This window comes from Carcharhinus amblyrhynchos, chromosome 18, assembly GCF_965287045.1.
Source record: "Carcharhinus amblyrhynchos chromosome 18, sCarAmb.v2.hapA, whole genome shotgun sequence".
NCBI lineage: Eukaryota > Metazoa > Chordata > Chondrichthyes > Carcharhiniformes > Carcharhinidae > Carcharhinus > Carcharhinus amblyrhynchos.
In genome coordinates this window covers 32,020,814-32,046,113 of record NC_137341.1, presented here as the reverse complement: position 1 = coordinate 32,046,113, position 25,300 = coordinate 32,020,814, and the positions used below count along the sequence as shown (strand labels likewise).

The 25,300-nt window shown below is 40.3% G+C and overlaps 1 protein-coding gene across 1 annotated transcript in view; it reads right to left on the bottom strand.

The window, feature by feature from the left end:
- Positions 1-25,300, bottom strand: part of ccnf (cyclin F) — a 57,351-nt gene that overhangs the window by 7,147 nt on the left and 24,904 nt on the right. Inside the window, exons 13-16 of the mRNA XM_080206669.1 lie at positions 18,358-18,445; positions 17,608-17,707; positions 11,451-11,578; positions 6,268-6,440 (exon numbers count right to left, since the gene is read on the bottom strand). Coding sequence (XP_080062795.1) covers positions 6,268-6,440; positions 11,451-11,578; positions 17,608-17,707; positions 18,358-18,445 — 489 coding nt within the window. The remainder of the gene's footprint in view (positions 1-6,267; positions 6,441-11,450; positions 11,579-17,607; positions 17,708-18,357; positions 18,446-25,300) is intronic.

The window sequence follows — 25,300 nt, the reverse complement described above, 5'->3', positions numbered from 1 at the left end:
AACCTAGATAGTAGCTGCGTATGGTGCTGAACACAGGAAACATCCCCGCTCTGACCTAATCATTGATGAAGTAATTGAAAATAGTTGGGTCTCGGACAGTGAGCAGCTAGCTCCTACAGCAATGTCCTAGGGCTAATGATTGACCTCCAGCAACTACAACCATCTTCCTTTGTACTCTAAACCTCTTGCCATAAAAGTGAAAATGCCTTTTGCCTTCCTAATTGCCTGCTGTACAAGTATGGCAGATTTGTTTCCTGTACAAGTACATCCAAATCTGTCTAAATGACACTTTTGAGGTTTCACACAATAAAAAAAACCTTTTTAATTTTCTTGCACCTCAAGTGAATATTTGCCTATGTTATACTCAAACTGCCACATAACCTGTCTATATCTTAGAAGCTTCTTGCGGACCTTTCACCAGTTACATTCCCACTTAGCTTTGTATTAACAACAAACTTGCATACATTACTCTTGGTCTCTTTGTACAAGTCATGAATATGGATTACAAACATCCAGAGCCCTGGGACCGATCATTGTTGAATTTCGTTAGACAATCTGCCAACTTGAATTTGCTTAGTTTATCCCTACTCTTTGCTTCATGTCCATTAAGCTTCCTTCTCTAATCTATTTGCATATTCCTGTTGCTCATCCCCAGAACGAATCCTTTACATCTTTCCTACACCATATTTAAGGAAGAATATATTGGTCATGGAAGGAGTACACAAGGTTTACTGGATTGATTCCTGGGAGGGTTGTCTTATGAGAGAAGCTAAGTAAATTAGGTTTATATTCACTGTAATTTAGAAGGATGAGGGGCGAACTCATTAAAACATACAAACGTACAAGGGCTTGACAACGTAAATACAGATCATTTCCCCTCAGCTGGGAAACCGAGAAAGGCTAGGATATTTGGGGGGGGAGGGGGTGCACAGTCATTCTGGATGTTCCTCATAAGGTTGAAATAAAAAGATTTTTGTTCTCATGTAATCAAATGACCCCAGAACATTGCTGCTGCAATGGTTCCTCAGCACTGTGTTCTGGGATCATCCATCTTCAACTGCTTCAGTGATCTTCCTTCCATCAAAAGGTCAGAAATGGAGATGTTTGTAGATGATTTTGGACTATGCTCAACACCATTTGTAACTCCTCAGATTCGGAAGCAGTTCACATCCATAGGCAGTAAGACCTGGGCAACACTCAGGTTTAGGCTGATAAAGTGGCAATGGCTAGTAACTGCTGTGCCACACAAGTGACAGGCAATGACCACCTCCAAAAAAGAGAATCTAATTATCTCCCTTTGACGTTGAATGGCGTTAGCATCACCGAATCCCACCAGCCCTTGAAAGTTCCTGTCCAGGTCACACCATCTGACTCGAAATATATTGCTATTCTTTCCCTGTTGTTGAGTCAAAGCCCTGGAATTCCCTTTCCAACAACACTGCTGTGATGTTCTTACAACACAAGATTGCAGCGCCTTAAGAAAGCAGCTCATTACGATCTTGAAGGGCAATTAGGGATGGGTAATAATCCTGGTCTAGCCAGAAACAGGTCTATCCCATGAATGAATAATAGAAAACAATATAGAGAGCAGGCAAGAAAGTAGACTGCAGGTAGACGATCAGCCATGATCACATTGGAAGGTGAAGCATGCTTGAAGGGCTGTATTATCTACTCTCAAACTTCCAGATCCTTAATAAAGTGCAGTGCCCAGAATTGGACTCAATACTCCAGAGCTTTATACAGGTGCATAATTTCCTTGCTTTTATAATTTATGGGGTAAAAAAGCCCACCTCACTATAATGTCCAAAATCTGACATTTTTAAATACGCTTTTCAACCTGTCATCTTCAACATTTGTGTACATTTAAACCTAGATCTAATTGTTCCTGCATTACTTTTAGAATTGTTAACTGTATAGTATTTTGGTGGCAGTGATCACAATTCAGTTGAATTTAGCATAGCTAAAGAAAATGACAAAAACAGAATAAAAATAACTTTAAATTGGGGAAGGCCAGGCCCGAAGTTAGGATGTGCAATAGTGGATTAGAAACAACTACTTGGAAGGTAAATAGATGTCAGATCAGTAGGAATTGTTTAAGAATTAATAATGGGACAAATGGTTACAAAAGGGACTTTCCAAACTAGAATCCTTTGGATTTCAAGGATCACACAATAGAATAAGGAAAAAAATACTTAAATCGGATACCAAGTGCTCATTCCCGTAGAAAGCCCAGAAGCATAGGAAATGCAGGGGTGAAACTAGAAAGGAACTTACAAAATTAAGGAAAGGGTACAAAAAAAGACAGACAAGTAAAAGCAAGATAAATTCAAAAGATGTTCTATGAATACAAAGAGCAAGTGGTAACTAAGGCTCCAAGAGAGTACTACGTTTTACATAGTCTACATAGATATTAGCAAGGTCCCACATGGCAAACTAGCCCAAAAAGTAAAAGCCCATAAGATCCAAGGGGAAGTGGCAAGTTGGTTCAATGGCAGGAAACAAAGTTTAATGCATTTTTGTGACTGGATGAGTTTCCAGTAGGGTTCAACTGGGCTCATTATTAGAATCCTTGCTTTTTATAGTTGGAATTCAATTCCGGGATCTGTGAGGTAATCTGTTGGAGGAGGGTAAATAAAGCAAGGTAAACACACAATAAACGTGGTGAAGAGGGAACCTAGATTACACATTCAGAGATTCTGAAGCAAGCAGGATAGATAGGTAATGTGGTTAAGAAAGCATTCATAATAAATTCTATTACATGTTTAATAAAGTCACAATGGGCGAATATGTTGGAATTGTATAAAACATTAGTCAGGCCACAGGTACAGTACTGATCACCTGGCGTTAAAGAAAAGATGTGATCGCAACAGAGGGGATTCAGAAGAGATTTACAAGGGCTAATGTCAAGTCTTCAAAATTTTAGCTATGAGGAAAGATTAGATAAACTGGGTTTGTTTTCTTTGGAATAATGGAGGCTGAGGGAACATAAAAGTTATGAGGGGCCTAAATAGAATAGCTAAGGAGGACATATTTCCTTTAGCAAGGGGGTCAACAACCAGGGGCATGGATTTAAAGTAATGGGCAGAAAGCTTAAAGGAAAGTTGGAGAATTTTTTTCACCCATGAAGTGGGAGCTCTGGAGCTTACTGCCGCAGAGGGAAAAGTACTGAAAGCTTTATGTACTTGAGTATGTATTTGAAGAATTGTAAGCTTCTGGCCAAGATCTGGAAAGTAGGATTAGATTGGAAAGCTAGATATGATGGGCCAGATGGTCTCGTTTGTGCTATAAAATTTTCAATAATTTTAGTTTTGACTATTCATTCCAACACAGTTATGTTTGAAGGTGGAAAGAATGGGGAACAGCATAGGTTGGCAAAAAGGAAGAAAAGGGACATGTTCCAGAATCAGCCTCATGTACTCCCTTCAGATTAGCTCGGGTGACCAGAATAAAAAATAACTTGCATTTATAAGGACCTTTACACTAGTGACACATCCCAAGGCGTTTCACAAGAGTGTTACAAAACAAAAGTTGAACACAAATGGATATGTTGTCTGGGGAAAAAAAATTCCCCAGTAAACAATTCTGTAAGTAGCAACTTCTCTTTCCTACCAGCAAAATGTGGGTTACCCACATGCTCTCGTGACCAGACAGGTGACAGTTCTGTTTTTTGACTGGAGATGTGTCTCATCCCTCAGGGATCTACGCTAACGCTCATCAATCTCATTCTCACATAACTACTAATAATTGTCAAACTCTCCGTAGTTATCATTGGCAGTCTGCCTTCACTTCAGTCTCAGCCTCTCACTGTTCTGCAGAACTATGTGCTATTCACTAAATATATGCTCCCACATTTCTCACGAGACCTCAATACCTGCATTACTGCAAGATCATCCATGAGCTATGATTGGATGAAAATCCAAACTCACCTTACACAAAGTTAACTGGCATATTTAAGTAATCAGTGCCCTTCATTCCCACAGCATACCATATAACAGAAATTTTACTGTTTTGTTTTCTCCGTAGTGATTCATAGTTAGGCAGTTCTCCATTACACCTTCCAAATATAGCTGACTAATTTGCTCAAAAATGTCATCATAGCTGAATCTAATGCCAAGAACAAATAACCACTTCTGAGCAAGGATCATTAGCTAGGGATAAGGATTGGGGCATGACCACAACTGATCTTTCATTTTTCTTTACCCTGAACCCTCAAACGTAGAGGAGCTAATTGCTGTTTCTTCCATATATAGTAACTAAAGGGCCACCAAAAAGTTGATAAAAAAGAATGACCGAACTAGCCAGAAATATTAAGATTGTAAGAAATTTTAGAAGTTTATCCAAAGGTAGAGGAGAAAATATAGGTTCCTTAGAAGCAGAGACAGAAGAAATATTATGGGAAATGAGGAAACAGCAGAGCATTTTGTCTCTGCCTTTACAACAGAAGACAGCTTTATACCAGAATTGGGCCAAAAAGAGCGAGGAAATTAAAGAAATTAATGGAGAAACAATATTGCGCAAAATTGAGGACTAAAATTCATAAATCTTAAGGATCTGATGGAGTACACCCAAAGGTTCCAAAAGCAGTAGCTGCAGAGAAATTGGATGTGCTATGATTTCCCAATTTTTTTAGATTTGGTAACAGTGCTATTAGGTTAGGAGTAAGCAAACGTTTCTTGAAAAGCAGTGAGTGAAAACCATAAACTACAAGGCAACAGTTGTTCGGAAAATGCTAAGGAAGTCTTAATGCACTTAGAGCATAATCAAAGTAGTAAAACCATACTGACTTGTTCTAAAGGCACGATAAAAGTCTCACAACACTAGGTTAAAGTCCAACAGGTTTATTTGGAACCACAATCTTTCAAAGCACTGCTCCTTCATCAGGTGAGTGCACCTAATGAAGGAGCAGCGCTCAGAAAGCTCATGATTACAAATAAGCCTGTTGGACTTTAACCTGGTGCTGTGTCCATTTCAGTCCAATGTTGGCACCTCCACATGTTCTAAAAGGAAATTCTGTTTGATAAAGCTTTTTGAGGATGTAACTAGTAGGGTAGATTAAGAGGAAACAGTAATGTAGTTGAAAGCTGAACCCAAATGGATATGTTGCCTGGGAAAAAAGTCCCCTGGTAAATAGCTCTGAAAGAAGCAACTTCTCTTTCCTACCAGTAAAATCTCTTATTTGGCATGCTCTCCTGACCAGAATTCTGGGGACAGATCTGTTTTTCAATTGGCGATCAAACATGGAGTAAAACCATGCCGAGTTGTTCTAAAGGGAAATTTGATTTGATGAAGTTTTTTGAGGATGTAAAGAATAGGGCAGATAAAGAGGAACCAGAAATGTAGTATATCCAGATTGCCAAAAGGCATTTTAAGTGACACACAAAACGTTAATGGGCAAGAAAAACATTCATGGACTTGGGGTAATATTTTAGCATTGATAAGAAATTGGTTAACAGATAGAAAGCAGACATAAACAGTGCCTTTTCACGTTGGCAGGCAGAGAATAGTGGTGCCACGAGGATCAGTGCTGAGGATTTGGCTATTTACAATCTACATTACTTGGAGTAATGAATGCTACATTTGCTAATGATACCAAGCTAGGTATAAAGGTAAGCTATGGGAAGAACAGTGAGAGGCTGCAGAGAGAAACAAACAGTTTAAGTGCATGGGCAACTAGATGGCAGATGGTGTATAATGAAGGGAAGTGTGAAGCATTTTTTTACATAAAGGTGAGAAACTTGTAAGTGTTAATGTGCAAAGTGACTTGTGAATCTTTGGAATTCTCTACCCCAAAGGGTTGCAGACATTCCATAGGGCCAGGATAGACAAATTTTTGCTTTCTCAAGAAATTAAACAAGAAGGTGGAGAAGGCGTGATGGACCAATGTCTACTCCTGTTTGTGTTCTTTTGTACATCACTGAGATGACCAATAGAACAGACCAGTGACTGAAGTGGAGAGGTTCCCATGCCACATTAAGCAGTAAGTTTTATCAAACGAGCTTGCTGTTTTTGTTCCTGAATTTAAACAATTAAAAATCAGCAGTTAGTTCACAGAAGAAATGCATTTGTGGATTCACCAAATATTTATGTTCATGGACAAAGTGATATCACAGACATATTCCTGTACTGCCCAAGCCATCGGATGGAAGCAGCTGCACTTAGACCACACCAGCACTAGAGAATTGGTAACAGGTCAAGAAGCAATTCGTTACCTTCACAAAAGGCACAGTCATCCTATTAACATTCTGAAATGAACAAAAATAAACTTACCATCAGAATTTTTCTCCCCTTCACTTTCTTGATCTCCTTCATACCCGGTGCAGGACAAGTCTAAACTCCAATCTAGGAAATCGCCTAGGAGTGTATCCTCATGGTTAGACAATTCAACAATTGGAGTTGCCATAAAGTTGCCTCTATCTTCTCGAAAACTATCTTCTCTTCGTCTAAATAGAAAGGAAGAAAGTTCTCAGACTAATTCACAATAAGATTCACCTGCATCAGATCTTTTATTCTAGAAGATTCTTTCCAGGGCTACAAGCGACCAGTGCAGGTCTGGTGCGCACACAATCATCACTACAGATTTAAGCACCTAGCCTAATCAGGCATTTTAGCATGACTGAGAATATGATCAGCTCCAGGCATCGCAGCACTTCACATGAGGGATTGAAAAATCTAACACTTGCCTAGTTTAATTTAAACTAACAAAAACAACAAAATGAAACTGTAATCACACTTGTAGATTTTAAGTGTATACATACACCAAAATTAAAAAGATAAATACTCAAGTGCATTACTGCCTTTTTGCCAGACAAATGGCAATCCATGCATCAACAGCTAAAGACACTATATTCAGCAAAGGTAATGGTTCTAACACCATTTTGGCTGTAATAATGAAATCTTGTGGTACCGAACAAGCCACACCCTTAGTCAAGCTGCACCAGCATAATTAGAACATGGGCACCCAACTGAATGTTAAAAATTGTCCAACATGTGCTTCAATAAGAAGCAGGAAAAATCCAATCTGGCCAATTACTACTATTCTCAATCAGCAAAGAGGTGGAAGGCATTGTAAACTAGTGGTATAGGTCACTGACGGAGTCAGCGGATGGGAGAATGGTTTACTTGATGGACTGGCCTACAGTCACAATCCCTTGTAATTTCTTCCAGTCTTGGTCAAAGCAGGAGACATACTAAGCTGTGATACATCCAGATAGGGTGCTTTCTACACTGCATCTGTAAAAATTGATAAGTGTCGCAGTGGCCATGCCAAATTTCCTTAGCCTCTGAGAAAGGAGCTTTCTTAACTATAGTGTCAGCATGGAGGGACCAGGACAGATTGTTGGTGATCTAGCCACCATCTTCCATATTCACTTCCTGTATCAATGATACACAAGTGAAATGTCGCATTTAAAAATCCAGATAAGAAAGATGATAAATAACCTTTATTTTAAAGCTCAAAAAGCTTGCTGTTAGAATTAATTAGGATGTTCACACTGAGGCTAAGAAAAATGTCTTTTGCATACCAACATACTGATCCCTGGCAGTAAAAAGAAAATTCTATCCATGCCACTTTACTGGATTAAATTCTGGAACTCATTCCTAACATTGTAGGTGTACCGGTGCTGAATGGGTTGCAATGATTGAGAGGTGGCAGTCCACTATCTTCAAAAGGTAATTAAGGATAAGCAATGCCTTTCCAGCAAACACTCACTTCCCAAAAAGAAAAATAATAATTTCCCCACAAGCGGTTTCGAATCTGTGTTCTTCACTAACCATACTTCTGCATATTGACACAAGAGGAGATAGGAACTCAGCCAGGGGCAGAATTGGGATCCAGAAATGACACCCTATCCATTATCTTCTCAAAGGATAGAAGGGCCTGGTGCACTACTGCTAGCCAGCCAAACAAGGTCTGACACCATGTAACAACACACACTAATTCCATCTTTATCTTTTCAAACACAGTATTAAAATGTTAAAATAGTGGATCTGCTCAAAAATCCATGCAGAGTGTAGTCCTAGGAATTTTTCAAATAGTGTATTTAATTTCTTCAAGCATATCAAAGGTTTGTGGCCACAACTTGAATCAAAATGCATCTCATTACATTTCAGCTCTGATTAACCAGGTTCTCCAAAGAAAACCCACTAAATAAAAAGGAAGAGGCTGGCTAGGGTGAACGTTGGTCCTTTAGAGGATGAGAAAGGGGACCTAGTGGTAGGGGATGGGGATATGGCTAAGGTATTGAATAATTTTTTTGTTTCTGTCTTCACGGAGGAGGACGTGAATAATTTGCTGGGTGTTAGCGATGGAAAGGTGGTAGGGCTGGAGGGTCTTAATGACATTACTGTTACTAGAGAGGCGGTGCTCGACAGACTGGAGGGGCTGATTGTGGACAAGTCCCCAGGACCGGATGGAATGCATCCGAGGGTTCTGAAAGAAATGGCGGAGGTGATAGTGGATGCCTTGGTGGTTATTTTCCAGACGTCGCTGGATTCCGGGGAAGTGCCGGAGGATTGGAAAACGGCTAATGTTACGCCGTTGTTTAAGAAGGGTGCCAGGCAAAAGGTGGGGAATTATAGGCCGGTTAGTTTAACGTCTGTGGTAGGTAAAATGTTAGAATCCGTCATCAAGGAGGAAATTGCGAGGCATCTTGAAGGGAACTGCTTGATAGAGCAGACGCAGCACAGTTTCATTAAAGGGAAGTCGTGTCTGACAAATTTACTGGAGTTCTATGAGGATGTGTCTAGGGCGGTGGATAGAGGAGAGCCGGTGGATGTGGTCTTTCTGGATTTTCAGAAGGCGTTTGACAAAGTACCTCACAAGAGGTTATTGCAGAAGGTCGAGGGACATGGAGTTGGCGGTAGGGTGTTAGCGTGGATAGAGGATTGGTTGTCAAATAGGAGGCAGAGAGTGGGGGTCAACGGGTGCTATTCGGATTGGCGGATGGTGACTAGTGGAGTGCCCCAGGGGTCGGTGCTGGGGCCTCAGCTTTTTACCATTTATATAGATGATCTGGAGGAGGGAACCGAGTGCAGGGTGTCGAAATTTGCTGATGACACCAAGACTGGGGGAACGGCAAATTGTGCGGAGGGTGTGGAGAGTCTGCAGAAGGATCTAGATAGGCTGGGCGAATGGGCCAGGAAATGGCAAATGGAATTTAATGTTGGCAAGTGTGAGGTGGTCCACTTTGGTAGGAATAACGGTAGGAAGGACTATTACTTACGTGGCGAGAAACTGCAGCAGGCGACGGTGCAGAGGGACCTCGGGGTCCTTGTGCATGAGTCGCAAAAACCCAGCTTGCAGGTGGTCAGGAAGGCGATTGGGATGCTGGCCTTCATAGCGAGGGGGATTGAATATAAAAGTAGGGAGGTCTTGCTGCGGCTGTACAGGGCATTGGTGAGGCCGCAGCTGGAGTACTGTGTGCAGTTTTGGGCGCCGCACCTGCGCAAAGATATTTTGGCCTTGGAGGGAGTGCAGAGGAGGTTTACTAGGCTGATGCCGGAGTTGAGGGGGTTGAGCTATGAGGAGAGGCTGAATAAACTAGGCTTGTACTCGTTAGAGTTTAGAAGAATGAGGGGAGATCTCATTGAGACGTATAAGATGATGAATGGGATGGATAGGATAGAGGTGGAGAGACTCTTCCCGCTCAAAAAAGACAGTAGGACTAGGGGGCACAGCCTCAAGATAAAGGGGGGGGCGGTTTAGAACGGTGTTGAGGAGGAACTTCTTCACTCAAAGGGTGGTGAATCTCTGGAATTCTCTGCCCGTTGAAGTGGTGGAGGCTGCCTCGCTAAATATTTTTAAGACACGGGTTGATGGGTTTTTGATAAGAGAGGGGATTAAGGGTTATGGGGAGAGGGCGGGAAAGTGGAACTGAGCCACGACAGATCAGCCATGATCTTATTGAATGGCGGGGCAGGGTCGAAGGGCTAGATGGCCTACTCCTGCTCCTATTTCTTATGTTCTTATGTAAATAAAGTTGAGCGCGTTTGGAACTTTGGAAGATTATGGAAACCAAGACAGACAAAGACAAATTGCAGTCCTAATTCTAATTCATTTCTATTTCAAAGCAGGGGAGGCAGTTATATTCAAGAAATTCAAAAGTTAGGAATATCCCTGTCATGCAAGATATCTTGCATTTAATATTTCTTTAACAACATGAAATCTGCTCCAAGGAACGTAATTAGAAGATAAAAGGATAGATTGAAAAAAATGACCAAATGCACATTCTCTTACTTATGCTGGGAAAGACAAAAGCCATTGCCTTCAGCTACTGGTTTTCAAGATAAAACCATGGAGAGAGCAGAGGTTTCAAAGGATACACTGAAATGCCTCAAGGATACGAATTTTGGGGCAAATGCACAAAAGGTCAGAATTATAAGAGGGATTGTAGTATTAGAGGTGGTTAGAGATAGGGAGGGTCACACTATGAATGAGGTATGTGAACATAGAGGATCTTAAATGAAGTGTTGGGAGCCAACATGTTAGCAAGGATGGGATTCAACAGGACAATTTTAAATTTTGGATGAGCTGAAGTTTACAGAAAGGCAAGGATGACAGGTTTCCAAGAAAGCATTAAACCACTGTCACCTCCAAACTGTTCAAAAAACATAACTAAGGAATTCAGCAGCATGCAGAGTTTGGTGGGATGAAGGCTACTGACAGTAGAAATGGAAGAAGGGAGTTCTTATAACCAACAAAATGAGGTCATAAGATTTATTTTATGCAGAAATCCCAATTCAAAGATAGCAGGTGAGGAGATGAATAGAATCTGTTCCACTCTGTGACAACATTGGCTTCAGTTTTCCCAAAAGTAGGAAGGATGACTTGAATTTGATGGCATTTATCTTCCAGAATACCCCAAAAGCAAATAAGCACTATAAGTGTAGTCACCAGTCTCACCCAAGAAACACAGCAGCCCATTTACACACAAACATCAGCTGACCAGAGTCTACCGATAAAGGTGACACAAAGCAGGAAGCAGGCAAGAAATAGGGAGCTGTTTGTGGACTCTGAAGGTAGCTGCAAGGGAAAAGAATGTTAGAAATGGTTGAACTACAAATCACATAACTAAAATGGTTTGCAGTTTAATGAAAATCTCCCCATGTAAATTAATTCAAACATTTAAACCATGCAAAAAAAATTAAGCAACAATGCTCAGTTCTTGAGAAACTTATTCCAACTTGAAGTATTCCTGACAACAGCCCACCAACTGCCCTCTAAATTTTCTTTACACTGCGAACTACAAACTCCTCCAAACTCTGCATTTGAATCTGCAAGCATCTTCGATTTTAAAAGTCACTTAACTTTTACAAACCTATAAATGTCCCGTTTATTTCACTGCACTGTATACATCCTAGAACGTTGCATGGCTGCACATCTTAAGAGTGAACATTGTCCCCAGTAGAAGGGAAATTTTTAGTTTAGGTTTACAAATGGCTTAATTTCTTACCGTTTTGTTTTGTTGCCCGAAGGAGATGTCAAAAAAGTCTGAATCTCAGGATTGAGAGCAGATAGTAGTGAAGATTCTTTTTCCTCTTTTATTCCTAGCAGACCACACAGTTCACTGTAATCCATCACCTAGCATCCACCACAATATAGGGTTAATAGAAGAGCAATACAGTAGCCATATTTTTACTTAAACATACCCATGAACTTGAACATTTAGTCTGAATTTAGTTATCACTTTATTATTAAGTGCACTCAGAAGAACCTCTAAATGTTTCCTGCCCACAAGAAAAACATTGTTGATGTGAATCCTGGGGATTAAAATGGAAAAATGTCTTATGAAGTGGTCATGGTATTGTAAAGTAGTTAGAGGAGATAGATTAGTTCAAAATAAAAATCCTTCAATGGAAACAAATTTCAGCAAATTGAGGTGTGATCTAACCCAAATAAATGGGGGTCAGATTGGGAGTTAATGTAATGGAGCAACGTAACCTTAAAGGCATAGTTTGGGGCAATCTCACAAAGCGAAATGGAAGGGCAACCAAAGCTACAGCTCCCTGTATGACAACAGAATTAGAATTGGGATAAAGTGGAAAAAAAAATGGAGTTTGATCGATGTCAGTTTGAAAAAAAAAGTTTAAAAAAATTGGAGGGGGGGGGGGTCAAAGAGACAATGAGGATCGCCTGGTAGTCAACATAAAAAAGGAAATCTAAAAGGTCTTCAGTTGTCAGCAGTGGAGCTAATTAGAAACTATGAGGCGAAGTTGAGGTACTACATGAGTACTTTGTATCAGTGTTTACTAAGGAAGAGAATTTTGCCAAAGCTACAATAACTAAGGAAGTTATTAAAATAAAATAGAGGTATAAGAAAGCTGACAGTGCAATCTACATATTGCCCTGTCTGGTTAGGATGCACTCTAGATTGTCAAGGATAGAAAGGATGCAAATGCAGAGGTGCTGACCACAACCTTCTAATTCTTAGATATTGGGCTGGTGCCCTGCACCTGTTCAAAGAAAGGAGAGGAATAAATATGGCAATTACAGGTCACTTTAATTTCAGTGCTGGGGAGACTTTTAGAAATAATGGCCCCAATTCTCCCATTGTGACCTGCAACTTTTCTGGTGAGTCCAGGCCAGAGAATTGTGTGACAGCCATTTCACGGGATGCGTGCATGTGCCGGGAATGCGCATCTCCCGTAGCCGGGGAACAGTTGCAGTCGAGGCCGTGCTGGAAACCATTGAGAAGAGAGGCAAGTCATTTGAATCTTTTTAAAATGTATTCTATATATATTTTGCATATGATTATCAGGGCCGGCACGGAATTTGTCGGGCCCGACAGCATCTCCCACTTCATTCCAGCAGGGTTTAGAGTAGCTCCCCATGTTCAGGGAACTAGCAGGAGGCTCTGCCGGAATTGTGTCCCCCCCTCAGTTTTTAATGATATTCATGATTGTGACCTGTGCGTTGCACAGACTGGGAAGATTCAGGTCTGAAGCTGCACTGAAAAACAGTTGTTATCTAGAACAGTTTTCCCACCAATTCAGCACTTTTGGGAGAATCACCCACAACAATTCAGGGAAAAAAATTAACATCCACTTAGACATGCACAGGCCAATAAAGAGCTGGCACAGATGCCAGTTATAAACTACTAACTAACACAAAAATCACAGAATGATTACTGTACATACAGGAAGCAGCCATTTAGCCTTTCATGTTTGTGCTGGCTCTCTGCAAGTGCAGGTCATCTAATCCCATTCTATCGCTTTTTCTCAAAGCCCAGGAAATTTCAGATAATTTTCCAATTCCCCTTTAAAAGTCACTAGTGAAGCTGCCTCAGCCACACTCAGGCAGTGCAATTCATGTAACCATTTTTTTTTGCTAATCACCTCAAGTCCTCTTCAATTGACTCCTTTGGTTCTCAATCCTTCCACTAATGGAAACAGCTTCCCGCTATCTATCCAATCTAGATTCTTCCATGATTTTGAAAAATTCTATCAAGTCTCCTTTTAATCATCTCTGCTTTAAGAACAACCGCAGTTTCTCCTATCAATCCAAACTCCTTGCACCAGTCATGATATTTTTCTGCATCTTCTCAAATACTTTCATGTCCTTTTTACAGTGTGGAATTAGGCTGAACAGTGTTTTACATAGGTTTAATCATAACTTCCTTACTTTTGTATTTTGTGTCTTTAAAAAGGCAGGATTTTGTTAAGCATATGCTTCAAGAGCAATAAATGCTGGCCTAGCCAGGAATATCCCATGAAAGAATTTTTAAAAACTTTCAACCTGCCTTGCCACCTTCAATGGATTTGTGCATGAATATTTCTAGGCGTTTCTTGTCCAGCCCTTCTGCAATTGAACTGTACATTTTATATTTTCTCTTCTCTTCGCATTCTTCCCACCAAAATTAATCCCCTCATACTTATAAACTAGTGAATGGCAGACTAGTGGCAGTTCACATTTACTGTAAATATGTTCTTGAGGTTTATTATTACCCTCTTCAGTTCATAAAACTTCCACGTTTTGTCATCTGCAAATTTTGAAATTGTGTCCTGCACATGAAAATCACAGACCAAGAGAAGCAGGAATCCTAACAGCAACCTTGATAACCCCATGATACACCTTCCTTCAGTCCAGTAAGCTACCACTGTTTTTTAATCACTCAATTTTGTTCCATATTGCTGCTATTCCTTTTATTTCATAGATTTTAACTTTGCTCACAACTATAGGGCATTTTATCAAATGCCTTTTGGAATTCCGAGTATATGAGAGCAATCTATTCTTGCCTATTCCCTCAAAAATACTCAAGCACATTAAACCAATCACAAATCTACACTGGCTTTCCTTAATTAATCTACATTTATCCAAGTGCACTGGATTGTCAATTTAAACATCTTTTCCACTACAGAGGTTAAACTAACTGGTTAGGTTCATCCTTACACCCACTTTTGAACAAATGTAATATTTGCAATGCTCAAGTCCTTAGCACCACACCATAAGGTTTGCCTCTGCAGATTTCACTTCACTTAGTATTGTTCAATGCATCTCATCCAGTCTTGTGACTTATTAACTTTACAGTTATACTAATACCTCTAACAATCTTTAGTTCTTCTAGCAATTCAACTATTCTCACTTTCACTGTGACTTGGGCAATATGTTCTTTCTTGGTACAGACAAATGCAAAGTAGTAATTTAATACCTCAGCCAGGCCTGCTTCCATGTGTAAATTTCCTTTTGGTCCCCAAGCACCCTCAATCATCCTTTTATTACTTACATGCCTACAGTGTAAGTTTGGATTCCTTTTCATGGGTAATTGTCAATATCTTCTCACACACTTACCAACTGCTATCCACGTGGAATCGGTCATATGCACCATTTTTCCCCATCAGTCTTTCCTTTCAACTTCTATTATCTAAGGAGCTCTGCATTTAATCACCCTACCTTTCTCCATCATGGAGCATACCTTGACTGTACCCACACTATCTCCTCTTGAAAGGCAAGCAATTGTTCAATTAGTTTTGCCCTGCCAATCTTTTAATTCCAATTGATCTGAGCCAAATTAATTTTCACCCTACTAAAGTTGGATTTTACCATATTATTGCTACTCTGGATTGTATGGGGGTGCGACAGACAAGTGTGTGCATCTGTATCTTACTTCCAGTTTGTTTTCTCTCTCATAACCACACACCAACATGTATGCATACTCACTCAGAGGATGAGGGTGTAAGTGAACACCCCGAGACAGAGTGAGCGTGGCACACACTGATCTTCTAACTTTCAAGTACGCTTTTCTAAATCTTAATTTGTTATATTGCATTATTTTGCTGATTCAATTTCTTATTTTTTTTTTAAATACCTCAACCTTTTGAATTGCGGTTTAATGCTGCGCCAAACTTCATCTTTCTGAAATTTGCTCATCTACCCCAAGAGAAAAAAATGCAAATATAACCTCCCACACGAAAAAGTTGGACAAGCCGTATATCTGCATTAATAATTGGGTTTGGGGAATGAAGAGGTGCAGAACAACTAAAATTCAGATGACATGAAACTTGTAGTAAATAGTGAGATAGCAAGAGTTCAAAAGAAACAATAGTGCAATGGACAGATGAAATAGGGCACAATGTAAGGCGAGACATTTTGCTGGAAGAATGGAGGATCAAATGGTACAATTTTAAAGGAACTGAAATTAGATACTTGAGGGCGTCGAAGCACAAATTTATGAAGTTACGGCTAACAAAGCAGTCAAGTCATACAGGACCCTGTGCTTTATAAGTTAGGGCCATAGCACAAAAATTGGGAAGTTATGCTCCAAATGTATGGCCCCAGCTGGAATATTGCATCTAATTCTAGGCATCACACTTTAGGAATGAATTGATTTGGAGAAGGTGCAGTTGGGATTCACTAAAATGGATCCAAGATGATGGACCTCAGTTATGGATAAATTGTTGTTGGGGTTGTCATTCTAGTCCAGGAAAGGAAAGATGATTTGAAACATTTAAAACAAAGAGAAACAGTTTCCAATGGTTGAAGAGTTGATAATTAGTCACATAAAAGTGAAACAGCCAGAGACAAGATAAAATGCTTCTTTAAAAAAAACAAGTGGTTAGGATTTAGAATGCATTGCTTAGAGTGAAGGAGCGAAAAGGTTCAGCAGTGACGCTCAAAAAAGGTAACTGGATAAACACGTTTTTGAGAAATGTAGCAAAAGCTAGGGAGTGATTAATCTTTGAAACACAAGACAGACTTGATGAGCCAGGTGATATCCTTCTGGGTTGTACTATGCAATATGCTGAAACCAGCAAGAAAGATTTGCACTTCCATAGCGCACATTTAAAATACCAAGAATTTGAAATGTAGTGACTGCTAGAGGGAAGCATGGAAGTCACTGGGCATACAGAAAGGTCTAATCAGCTTAATGATCAGTTAGTCTGCCTTTGGTGGTGTTGATCACCAATGCATCCTGAACCATGATACAGGAAATACTTCCTATATGCCAAATGGGATTTTAACAGCCTCCTGAACCACTGGAACAGACAGATAAGGCATATGCTTATTATCTCCACTGTAGGACAATGCCTTCAATAATATAGTAGTCCCTTCAGTACTAAACAGAAGTGTCAGCCCAGCTTAAAACTTCAATTTTAAGATTGAAGGCTTTGTTATCGTCAACTATGTGCAAATTCCCCACCAATTCTTCTACTCCATTTTAAAGCCTCTTTATTCTTAAATTAAGGCTTAATATCTGCTCTTCCTTCTCGAAGGTCAATACTACGTTAAAAAGATATTAAAAACTCTCAGCATGAATAACATCCTAGCTATTGAAGTTGGAGATAGAGATTATACTGTATATTGGGGCAGCACAGTAGTTAGTGCTGCTGCCTCAGTGCCAGGGACCCAGGTTCAATTCCAGCCTCCAGTCACTGCTTGTGTGAAGTTTGCATGTTCTCCCTATGTTTGCATGGATCTCCTCCAGGTGCTCCAGTTTCCTCACACAGTCTAAAGATGTGCAGGTTAAATTGATTTTGCCATGCTAATTGGCCTTAATGTCAGGGGAATTAGCAGAGTAAATGTGTGGGCTTACGGGAACAGGGCCTGGGTGGGATTGTGGCCAGTTCACTCAATGAGCCAAATGGCCTTCTACAATTCTACGAATAGGATGTTAATAACAGCTCTAAAAATTAATTTATGTAACTTAATTTAGCAGTAAAGGATAGAATAAACTAATATTTAATATAGACAAGTGCCCATTTTATATTTCCCTAGTCCTTTCATCTAAATCATTTCTTCCTTTAATATATCTACAAATGCTAGCAGGAGATTAAGAAACTAGTGTCCTTCATATCTTCCCAATCACACACATAAACGGCAATTTTTAAAACCAAAGCTTTTAAAATTAACTGCCATGACTTGATTCAAAACATCAACACAGAAAGTGACAAGCTATAAATTAACCAGAAAAATAAAAATAGACCAAGATGTTCCATTTCACATGTAATTTGGCATCTAAACTTGTCATTCTTTTCACTGGCAACCCAAAATTAGAGCAATAAGTGCTTGCTTGATTTACAGCCACCAGCCAATTAACAATTCTATGGTCGTCAATGCATCACATTGCAGGAATGTTTCAGACATCAAGGCAGTCTTGCACCATGACAACGCACCTTTTCCTTGCTAATTTGCTGATAACGTTCATCCTCAAATCGTTGCTTTACAGCAGTAAGGGACACATGCCTGTAATCCCTGGGTGCTTCATTATGGAAGCTGGTAGAAACAAAGAATAAATCAAAATGCAAACATTTGCAATCCAACACAGTACTAACTAACCTCTTCACAAATAACTTCTGTCATTTTAATGTAGCTAGCAGCTCACTAGGACATATCATTACATGCCAAAAAATTTGAAAATTAGTTTTTGGAAGGTTTTCATCCAGGTTAAAGTATTGATCTTACATACAGCCATTAGCCATGGGGAAGCATGAATGAGAAATTGTGAAATAAAACAAAAATTAGCAATAAACCTCTTTGCAATTGCTATGTGAATTTCTTAAATGCGCGTAACATGCGCATATACATTGTAGAGGAACATTAAAGTTTGTTTTTAGATTCAGTTAGGTTAAAAAATTGCAATTTAAAGCAATCCAGCACTAATAGTATCTGAATATTAATAAGTCAAAAATTAACATTTCATTAATTCTACGCAAACATTTAACTCCCAATTCTTGTGCCCTCCCTGCACAGTGACATCAAGTTTATGCACAAAGCTATTCAGAATAAGACTGGCATAAAAGCAGGGTACTGTAATTAACATTGAGAAACAGAATTGAGAATTTATATGTACAGAACTCTACATCACTGTATATACAATTTACATCCTGTAAAAGCTACACAGACAATTAGCTGGCGGTTCTCACCATTTTTTATGTAGATCTACTACACACGGAATCAGATTTTCTAATGTAAAACCAGTGGATTCTGTTAGCTGACGTGACCATGGGAGGACTAGAAAAGAAAGAGGAAAAAGGCTTTCAGATCTCAATTACAGAAATGGCAGTTTCTGCACCTTTATTCAACTGGACATTGGTAATACAGGACCATTCCCTTGACTCCCGAAGTATTGCATAATACGTACAACCTGTGTTTTTTGGAGATGAGAAAAGTACATAAACATAAACTAAGATTGCCTGTGGTCTTCATTTTTCAAATTATACCATCCTTCACAGCAAACACAATGACCTTAACTTGGACAGTTTGATCTGGGAGAAGCTACTTGATGTTAGTAGATGCAAAACAAAAAAAGTTCAACACTGACATTGCCAAATGTGATCCTCTTCACCCTTTCCCTAAAAATAGCCAGAAATTGCTTGACAGTATTTGTTCATTCTGACCTGAAGCGAAACTAAAATTAGATAGCAAAAAACCAAATCTTTCTTGCAAGGCTGGATTGTGTTTTGGACCAAGAGGTTCACAATACAAGCAGCTGTCACTTGACTCAAGCAATTTACAACGATTTCAATGCCCTATGCTACCTGCCTTTACTTCAAATATTTATCCACTTTCTTCAGAAGCTAAAAGATTTGAACCAAATAGGTAGAACAAATGGTGATCTTCGATGAGAAATTTTAATGTATCTAGTTTGTACATAAACTAAGGCCAAATGCAAGGTGAAATAGGCCAAAACTCTTTGAATGACAATGAGAATATGATTGAACAAAAAGAGGGTGCATGATCTTTTAAAGGGAAAACCAGGTCAAATACAATAGGTTGACGGGGAGAAAAAAAGAGGAAAAGCAGATTGGTAAAAAAAAATTAGAATGGGACAACTCTACCAGCATGTAAACAGTAAGCAGGTCATAAGGGATGGACTTGATCCTATTAGGGACAAAGAGAGTGATAACATTCCTACAAAGTGCTGGGCAAGGCCAGTTAGTTAATTAATTAATGAAAACTGACAAAATATCAACAATAGTAGTAATGGCAGCAGTGATGAATGGAATGAAAATTGAAAGACAGTGGATGCTGGAAAAGCTAACAATGCTTAGTGTGACTAAGTCACCTGGTCTGGAAGGCTTGCAACCCAGGTTGCTAAAGAAGTGGTATTTGGGATAGTGGAAAGACATACTATAATCTTACAAAACTCCCATAATGGGGAAATTGCTGGAGGTTTAGAGGTCGGCAAATGTGACATCTGTTCAAGAAAGGCTGTAAAGGGATCCTAACTACACAGGTCAATGTATATGCTCATATCTACCAGGAGTAGGCTGCTTGGCCCTTCAAATCAGCTCTGCCATTCAATAAGATCATGGCTGATCTGATTTCCTGCCTACCCCAATAACCTCTGACCCCCTCATTATTCAAGAATCCATCTAGCTCTTCAACTACCTTTTGAGGAAGAAAGTTCCAGGGACTCACAACCCTCAAGGTGAAAAGATTTCTCCTCCATCTAAGTCATAGAATCACAGAACCCTACAGTGCAGAAAGAGGCCCTTCAGCCCATCAAGTCTGCACCAAACACAATCCCACCCAGGCCCTACCCCCATGTCCCTACATATTTTACCCACTAATCCCTGGACACAAAGGGGCAATTTCTTAGCATGGCCAATCCACTTAGCCTGCACATCTTTGGGCTGTGGGAGAAAACTGGAGTACCCGGATGAAACCCACACAGACAGTGACCCGAGCTGGGAATCGAACCCAGGAGCTGTGAAGCAGCAGTGCTAACTACTGTGCTACCGTGCCATCCAAGTCTTAAATGGGCAACATTTTTAAAAATGACATAAGAACACAAGAAATAGGAGCAGGAGTAGGCCATCTAGCCCTTTGAGCCTGCCCCACCATTCAGTAAGATCATGGCTGATCTGTCGTGGCTCAGTTCCACATTCCTGCCCTCTCCCCATAACCCTTAATCCCCTCGCTTATCAAAAACCCATCAACCTGCATCTTAAAAATATTTAGCGAGGCAGCCTCCACTACTTCAACAGGCAGAGAATTCCAGAGATTCACCACCCTTTGAGTGAAGAAGTTCCTCCTCAACTCCGTTCTAAACCACCCCCGCTTTATCTTGAGGCTGTGCCCCCTAGTCCTACTGTCCTTTCTGAGCAGGAGGAGTCTCTCCACCTCTATCCTATCCATCCCATTCATCATCTTATATGTATCAATGAGATCTCCCCTCATTCTTCTAAACTCTAACGAGTACAAGCCTAGTTTATTCAGCCTCTCCTCATAGCTCAACCCCCTCAATGCTGGCATCAGCCTAGGAAACCTCCTCTGCACTCCCTCCAAGGCCAAAATATTCTTGCGTAAGTGCGGCGACCAAAACTGCACACAGTACTCCAGCTGCGGCCTCACCAATGCCCTGTACAGCCGCAGCAAGACCTCCCTACTTTTATATTCAATCCCCCTCGCTATGAAGGCCAGCATCCCATTCGCCTTCCTGACCACCTGCTGCACCTGCAGGCTGGGTTTTTGTGACTCATGCACAAGGACCCCGAGGTCCCTCTGCACCATCGCCTGCTGCAGTTTTTCGCCACTTAAGTAATAGTCCTTCCTACCATTATTCCTACCAAAGTGGACCACCTCGCACTTGCCAACATTAAATTCCATTTGCCAGTTCCTGACCCATTCGCCCAGCCTATCTAGATCCTTCTGCAGACTCTCCACACCCTCCGTGCAATTTGCCATTCCACCAATCTTGGTGTCTTCAGCAAATTTCGACACCCTACACTCGGTTCCCTCCTCCAGATCATCTATATAAATGGTAAATAGCTGAGGCCCCAGCACCGGCCCCTGGGGCACTCCACTAGTCACCATCCACCAATCCGAATAGCACCCGTTAACCCCCACTCTCTGCCTCCTATTTGACAACCAATCCTCTATCCACGCTAACACCCTACCCCCAACTCCATGCCCCCTTACCTTCTGCAATAACCTCTTGTGAGGTACCTTGTCAAACGCCTTCTGAAAATCAAGAAAGACCACATCCACCGGCTCTCCTCTATCCACCGCCCTAGACACAACCTCATAGAACTCCAGTAAATTTGTCAGACACGACTTCCCCTTAACGAAACCGTGCTGCGTCTGCTCTATCAAGCAATTCCCCTCAAGATGCCTCGCTATTTCCTCCTTGATGACGGATTCTAACATTTTACCTACAACAGACGTTAAACTAACCGGCCTATAATTCCCTGCCTTTTGCCTGCCACCCTTCTTAAACAACGGTGTAACATTAGCCGTTTTCCAATCTTCCGGCACTTCCCCGGAATTCAGCGACGTTTGGAAAATAACCACCAAGGCATCCACTATCACCTCCACCATTTCTTTCAGAACCCTTGGATGCATTCCATCCGGTCCTGGGGACTTGTCCACAATCAGTCCCTCCAGTCTGTCGAGCACCGCCTCTCTAGTAACAGTAATGTCATTGAGACCCTCCAGTCCTACCACCTTTCCATCGCTAACACCCGGCAAATTATTCACGTCCTCCTCCGTGAAGACCGAAACAAAAACGTTATTCAAGACACCCAGTTCTAGATTCTGATGAGTCAACATCCCCTCCACATCCACCTATGAAAGGCTTTGATCAGGTCACTTTACTTTTAAACTCTAGTGGATAGAAACTTAAACTTCTCCAACCTTTCCTCACAAGACAACCTTCTCATTCCTAGTATTAAATCTAGCACATCTTCTCTGAACTGCTTCTAACATTTATATTTTTCTTTAGAAAAGGAGACCAGTGCTGTAAACAACACTCCTGATGTGGTTTCACTACGACAACCTTCTCACATTCCTAGTGTTAAGTCTAGTACATCTTCTCTGAACTGCTTCTAACATTTATATCTTTCCTTAGAAAAAGGAGACCAGTACTGTAAACAATACTTCTGCTGTGATCTTCTTAAGGCATTATACAAATTAAAGCATAACCTCCCAACTTTGGTATTCATTTCCCCTCACAATTGATAACTTCTATTAGCTTTCCTAATCACTTGCTGTACCTCTGTACTAGCCCTTTGTGATCCATGCACAAGGCCAACAAGATCCCACTACATTTCAGACGTCTGCAATCTCACCCATCTAGATAATAAGCTTCTTTTTCATTCTTCCTGCAAAAAAAAGGACAATTTCACATTTGCCTGCATTATACTACATTTGCCAGATTTTTGCCCATCACTTCACTGCTGTTCCTTTGTAGCTTCCTTAGGTTCTTTTCACAATTTACTTACCTACTTATCTTTGTGCCAATTTAGCAACCATACCTTCAGTCCCTTCAACCAAGTCATTTATATAAATTGTGAAAGGTTGTTAGCCCAACGCTGATCCCTGTGGCACAATACATCACATCCTGCCAGCCAGAAAAAGACCCATTTATGCTAACTCTTTCCCTTCAGCTAGACAATCTTCATGCCAATATTACCCCCTACACCATGAGCTTTTATTTTCTGCAGTAACCTTAGATTTCCAAAAGGCATTTAATAAGGTGCCACAAAGTACAGAACATCCACCAGTTCCCCTTTATCCACAGCACTACAATCAATTGATTATGTACAAAGAACTACATTCAGTTGGATATGTGGACTCTGTCTGATTGCTTTGAATTTTCCAACAGTCCTGCTATGGTATTATTAATAATGGATTCTAACATTATCCCTATTGCAGATGTTAGGCTAACTGTCCTGTAGCCTTCCTGTCATTTTGAATAAAGGAGTTATGTTTGCTTTCTTCCAATCTTGGAATTTTGGAAAATTTAACCCAATGCACCAACCACCTCATGAGCCATTTCTTTCATGACCTTGGGGTAAAATCCACCTAGACCCAGGGATTTCAGCAAACCTAACAATTTCCTGATTTACAGCTATTTCTGGGATGTTACTTATGTCCTTGATCCTATATCAATAGGATGATATTGCATATCATATTGCACATCATATGCAATATCATCCTATTGCAGGTGATATGCAATGCAAAATACTTGTTTAATTCATCTGCCATAGTCCTGCTTTCTATTATCAATTCCACTGACGCACTATGACCTTTACTCACTTTGTTAACTATTTACATTTTAAAAACATTTATAGCATCTTTAAGTTATTAGTTTTTCCTTGTACTCTTTCCCCACTTCATCAGGGAAAAAAACATGCATTTGGGAGAACTGTGTGTTAATTAAGGAGTGCCAGACAGAACTGATGAAGATAGATGTTGCTTGACTAATTTAATCAATTTTTTTTAGTGAAGTAACAGAGAAGAGTGATGAAAAGAACGCGATGGATGTCGTTTATACGGGTTTTAAGAAAGTACTCGACAGAGCACAAGAAAAAAAATAAGTGGCTGGTTTTCAAAATTGTGCAAAGATGGGTCAGCATCCAATGGGTAAAAAAGAAAGTTGGTTCAAGGACAGAAAATAAAATGTTGAGGCCAATTTTTGTTTGTCAGACTGAAGGATGGTAGACAGTGGTATTCCTCAACGGTCAGTCCTAGAAACCACTGCTTTTTGATCTACGTGTTCTAATCTTCACATGATTTATAGAATAAAATTTCAAAGTTTGCTGATGATACCAAATCTGAGGCATTGTAAACAGTAAGGTTGAAACTAATCAACTTAAATACAATATTGAATAGCTGAGTGGGCAGGCAAGTGAGGTGACACTTAGGCTTAATGGCATAGCTCTAAACAATATGGAGGAACAGTGGAACTTGAGTGTCTGTGCAGATGGCAGGACTATTGAGTAGTTAGCAAAACATGTGGGATCTTGAGCTTCATAAATAGTTAGAATACAAAAGCAGGGAAGTTATCCTGAAACTTTATAAAGCATGGGTTAGGCCAAAACATTCAGTTTGTAATGCCACACTTTATAGAGAATACGAAGATCTCTGTAAGGATGCGGAGAAGATAGAGCAGAATGATTACAGAGATGAAGTACTTTAGACAAAAGTTATGTTGGTAAAGCTGTGGCTATTCCCCTTGGGAGCAGATGAGATTGAGAAGGAATTTGAAAGAAACATGAATTAAGACAAGTTTGGATAAGACAAAATAAAACACAAGCTCCAGATTTTGAGCAAGAATTGCAGAGGGTAAGAGAGGAAGTGATGTGGTGGAATCAGATAGAGTCAGAGGTTTACAGAATGGAAACAGGCCCTTTTTGTCCCAATGTATCCATGCCACCCAGTTTTTAATCATTAAGTTAGTCCCAATTGCCCACGTTTGGCCCATATTCATCCATACCAGTGTCTAAATGCATTTTTAAAGACAAAATTGTACCCTCCACTACTACTATCTCTGGCAGCTCATTCCAGGCACTCACCATCGTCAGTGACCTGAGCAAGTCCTGCTGGTTCGATCTCCAAAACGTATCACCTCGCATTTATCGAAATTAAACTCTATCTGCCATTCATCAGCCCACTGGCCCATTTGTTCAAGACCCTGTTGCAATCCTATCTAACCTTCTTCAATGTCCACTGTGTCACCAATCTTGGAGTCATCTGCAAACTTACTAACCATGCTTACTAAATTCTCATTCAAATCATTCATGTAAAATGACAAACAACAGTGGATCCAATACCGGTTCCAGAGGCACACCGCTGGCCACAGGCCTCCAGTTTGAAAAACAACCCTCCACAAACATCCTGTGTCTTATCATCAAGCCCATTTTGTATCCAATTGGCTACCTCACCCTCGATCCCATGAGATTTAACCTTATGCAACAATCTACCATGCAGTATCCTGTTAAAGGCCTTGCTAAAGTCCATGTAGACAACGTAGACTGCACTGCCCTCATTTACCTTCTTGGTTACCCCTTCAAAAAACTATCAAATTAGTGATGGTCAATAATTTCAAAAGGAAATTGAATGAATGTTTGAATGACAAAC